General features: G+C 35.6%; 1 protein-coding gene across 1 annotated transcript; it reads right to left on the bottom strand.

The window, feature by feature from the left end:
• Positions 1-1,978: 1,978 nt before the first annotated feature.
• Positions 1,979-3,334, bottom strand: LOC111890742 (uncharacterized). Its single transcript, XM_023886827.3, has one exon. The coding sequence runs from the start codon at positions 2,904-2,906 to the stop codon at positions 2,025-2,027; it is 882 nt and encodes a 293-aa protein (XP_023742595.1). The 5' UTR covers positions 2,907-3,334; the 3' UTR covers positions 1,979-2,024.
• Between the last annotated feature and the right edge of the window lie 975 nt (positions 3,335-4,309).

Here is a 4,309-nt window from a genome sequence, read left to right as displayed (position 1 = left end):
CTGAAATCATCCAACCACCACCCCTACGTCGACATCGATTCCGACTGTGGAGCTCGATAGTCTCCATATCTCAACCACTCATCTCGGCCACGATGGAAGCAGAGATCGATCACTATATATATGTCGAAACGCACGAAGATCGATGACATATTTCAAAGCCCTAGCCGACGCCGCATGGCAGGGTACATGTGACGAAGCCCTAGCTGACGGAGATCGGAGATCGAAGACTGAATCACTGGTGGCAGCATTGATTTTAGACAGTTCAAAACCATTTACGCCGGAAAAAATGGTGGCTGGAGTGCAATGAGTGTAAAACGACAATGGTTTCCATGAATGTGGTTGGAGTGTAAAACGACGGTGGTATCCACTTTCGGTGGCTTAGGATGAATGGTTTTAGGGTTTTTGAAGAGTTTAGAGAAGAGAGACAGTAAAGGGAATGTACAGTGGTTGGAGAGATATGGTTGGGTATGAAGTGGGACCACATCTTTTTTTTCTTTTTTAATTAATAATAATGAAAATAACATAAAGTTAACTGGAAAAGATAAACATAAAGGGCATTATGGTCATTTCAGATATGACAATGACTAATATTGCAACAAAAATGTGTATTAGGGACGAAGCGTGCATGTTTTAAACAAATGAGAGACGGTCTGAGTTAATTTTTGAAAATAGAGACTAAACGTGTTTTTCAACACCTGCACAAGGGATGATTGGGATGATTGGTGTAATTTACCCAATAAAAAATCAAGTTTTGGTTTTGTGGAACTTAAAAGACGAACACTAAAACTGATATTTTTCTTAGAATATGTCTTTTTCTCTAGAAGCTAAATTTTTTTCTTGAAACAATTTTTTTCTTTTGTTCAAACTTTTGATAAAAAAAAAAAAAGAAAAAAAACTGATTTTCTCCATAGTTAAGACATATCAATTGTCTTGATTTTGAATTGGTGTACTAGTTTCATAATTAAGTCCTTCCTAACCTGATGTATAAACTTTAGACCGGTCACAAACGATGACATGTACTAGTTTCATAATTAAATCCTTCCTAACCTGATGTAAAAACTTTAGACTGGTCACAAACGATGAAATGTACTAGTTTCATAATTAAGTCTTTCCTAACATGATGTATAAACTTTAGACTTGTCACAAACGATGACAGTAGACCAATCCAAAACAATATACACAAATTGAAAAGGGATTTAAGGTAACTATATTGATCAATTCACACATGATATGCCAAATTTTGGAAGTTTTATATTATGTTTGGTGTGCAGTGAATTCAAATTGATGTCAACTCGATAAAATTTTCAATTGTATGGCCCCAACTAAAAAGATGAAACAAAGTGGAACAAAACACTCGATTCCACTTAATCATCTATGCAAAGGAACATAATTATTAACTTCATTCTCACATCATCAATCAAAGACCACTTGCAACTTCGCGATGCAATCTTATCTCTATAATCCGTATCATAACAACGTCATCTATTCTCATATGGCTCTACTTGAACCTAAAATCTCACTTATGGGTGATTGGGCATGACAGGACAAAACAAGCTTTACACCATGTTTGACGTACATTGTACTATGCAAATAAATATAAATGCCCTTCTAATCTTCGTCATAAAAAATACCTATAGGAAAATTATCCGGTCTTATGCCCTAAAAAATACCTATAGAAAAATTATCCGGTCTTATGCCCTGTGTTTCAAAAGCAATCCAAAATAATACGTTTTTAACTAACTCCCATTGCTTGATAAAACATCCAAACAACACGCGACACAATCATACGTGGTTAGATAACAAAGCATTCATGGCCACAAAAGCAAGACAAAGTTCACAAATTCGACACATAATTAGTATATGCAAGAACAAAGATATAAAAATTGGGTGTATAAACTTTTAAATAACATCATAAACAAGATTGAGAATGCCACAATTAAGTCTTCACTCTTCAAGTAACAAAAAAAAAAAAAAAACGTTAGCAACTGCCCAAAAACAAATCAGTTTGGGCATCATATATCTGTTCATTCATTCTTCCAAGCATACAATGTCAAACAAAAACCAGGACAAGGCAACCTGGAGGGAACTATAAACGGATCAGAAAATGTTGCGCTTTTCTCAACACCAGAACAAGTCTGAAACATGAACACTGCACTTCCGGTTGTCGATCCAAACAACCAGTTATGCACATCCCAGTATACTTCCACAGGAAGTCCGTCAACGGCGATGGTGTAATTCCCTCGGAACTTCCATAGCAGACGCTTCACCTGCATCACTATCTTCTCGTCCAAACGGACCACCAGTCGAGGATCAAGGCCGCAGGTATCACACTCGATCCGGAGGTCATGGATCTTACCATTATCTTTGAATTGAGCTTTCGTAGCAAACACTTTCTTCCCAAAAATGTGTTCTCTTTTCAAAACACGGAACGAATTCGACAACCCATTTGTTTTCTTGAAGGTTTCTTTTCTCAGATCCCCAATTAACAAAACGATTTCACCTTTAAAAGCAAGAACCAAGTAGAAACCTTCAACGGGTTCCGGGCTGGATCCGAATTTGGCATTTGTAAGGTCCCAACAGACATCAATGGCGACGAAATCGACTTGAAGACGTCTGGAACCTTTTCTTTTTGAGAAAATCGAAGGCTTCACATCGAGTCTGGAGAGACATTTATTCGACAGATCTTCGATTTCAACACTAAAGCAATGACCCACAAGATTCTTGCTCCAAGTGATGATTATTAAACGAGATTTACCAAGCAATTTACACTGGTAAACACATGTGACTAAGTTTTGAGAAGCTTTCGCTTTACTTACAGTCGCTATTGCTGCTGTGGTTGAACTTGTACATGACGCATCTGCAACTTGAACTCCATTCTCAGCAAAACAAGAGGGGAAATCCTTCATTCTCACAGGAATTCAAAATAAAAAAATAAAAAAACAATAATCCGTATCTACCATTCAGGTTGGATCTGGGAGAAGGAGGAAAAAAAGGAATGTAATGTAAATATGTAGAGGTGAAGAGGATTAGCAAATGAGTTAAATGGAGAGGAAATCTAAGAAGGGCATTTAAATAATGAGTAGAATTGGAGAAGATTGCTTGAGATTTGGAGTTAAATGAGAGAAGGGAATTGAAAAAGGAATAAAATAATGAAAGAACGACAGAGTGGTGGAATTGGCAGGAGTCTTTTGGCAAAAGAAGAAAGGGGAAAAGGAATTGAGAAATTGAGAAATTGAGAATGGAAGGGAGTGGGGGGAGTGGCAGAGGGGAGGGGTTTCGTGTATGTCACGTCCTACTCTCTCTGTCTTGGTCGTGCCAACCCACAAATTCGCTGGCCGGCCCCAAACCCTCTTTAATATTTATTTTGAGTTTGATTACAATATCTATCGGTATATCTTTACTCATCTTTGTTTTTCAATCTTAGAATATAGAGGAGAAAAAAGTATTTTTGGTATATTTTTCCTCTATTTTTTTCCATATTCAATCATACATCGGAATAACTTTAATTTCCAGATTAGTTTATATATACATATGATAATTTAAATTAATTGTTTTTATTTCTTTTAAAGGTAAAATGAATAAATTAAGCCATTTTTTCATTATTTTCCGAAGAACAACAAAATTTTGACATGATTCCACAAATAATCGTAAATTTTTGCAGTAAGTTCAATGCAAAATGTTAGTAGGCACTATGAAGTGTGAAATGATAGATTTTGCCTATAAATAATATGGTTTTTGACTAAAGTGGTATAAAAAACCGTTTCATGATCCACAACCGGTTTTCAAATCGAAACCGATCCGATATAGATACCGGTGTGGGTCTTGTTGAAACCGATCCAACGGTTGATATTGGTTTGAGTATTTTATAATTGAAACCGAATTGAAAAATCGGTTTAGAAACCTGTTTTCAAACCTACACAAAACGATTTTCATATAGAATAAAAATATAGTTTTCGATCAATTTATTGTTTATACAATGTTTTGGAGGTTTCTCGGGATCAGTTTACACCCCTTGTACTATCCTGAATGTCTGCGAAATATTTTTCTAACAATTAAAAATGGAAAAAATATCGTTTTGAACCCCTAAACGGTCATGAATGCAGTCAACCATTAAAGTTTAGTTAAACTCTGACACAAAAAGCATGTTTGGAAAATAAGAAGAAAATAGGTATTTTTCAAAATCAAATTCAAAATGATCCTAATTGTTCCTATAGGTTTATATATTTTTGATCGGAAATCGGTTTCTGGCTTCATTGAATCAAACCTAACCGGTTTTAACGATTTTAAAACCGATATGATTCCCAAAAAC

This window comes from Lactuca sativa, chromosome 5 (assembly GCF_002870075.4).
Source record: "Lactuca sativa cultivar Salinas chromosome 5, Lsat_Salinas_v11, whole genome shotgun sequence".
Taxonomy (NCBI): domain Eukaryota; kingdom Viridiplantae; phylum Streptophyta; class Magnoliopsida; order Asterales; family Asteraceae; genus Lactuca; species Lactuca sativa.
This window is presented reverse-complemented; position numbering and strand designations above follow the sequence as displayed.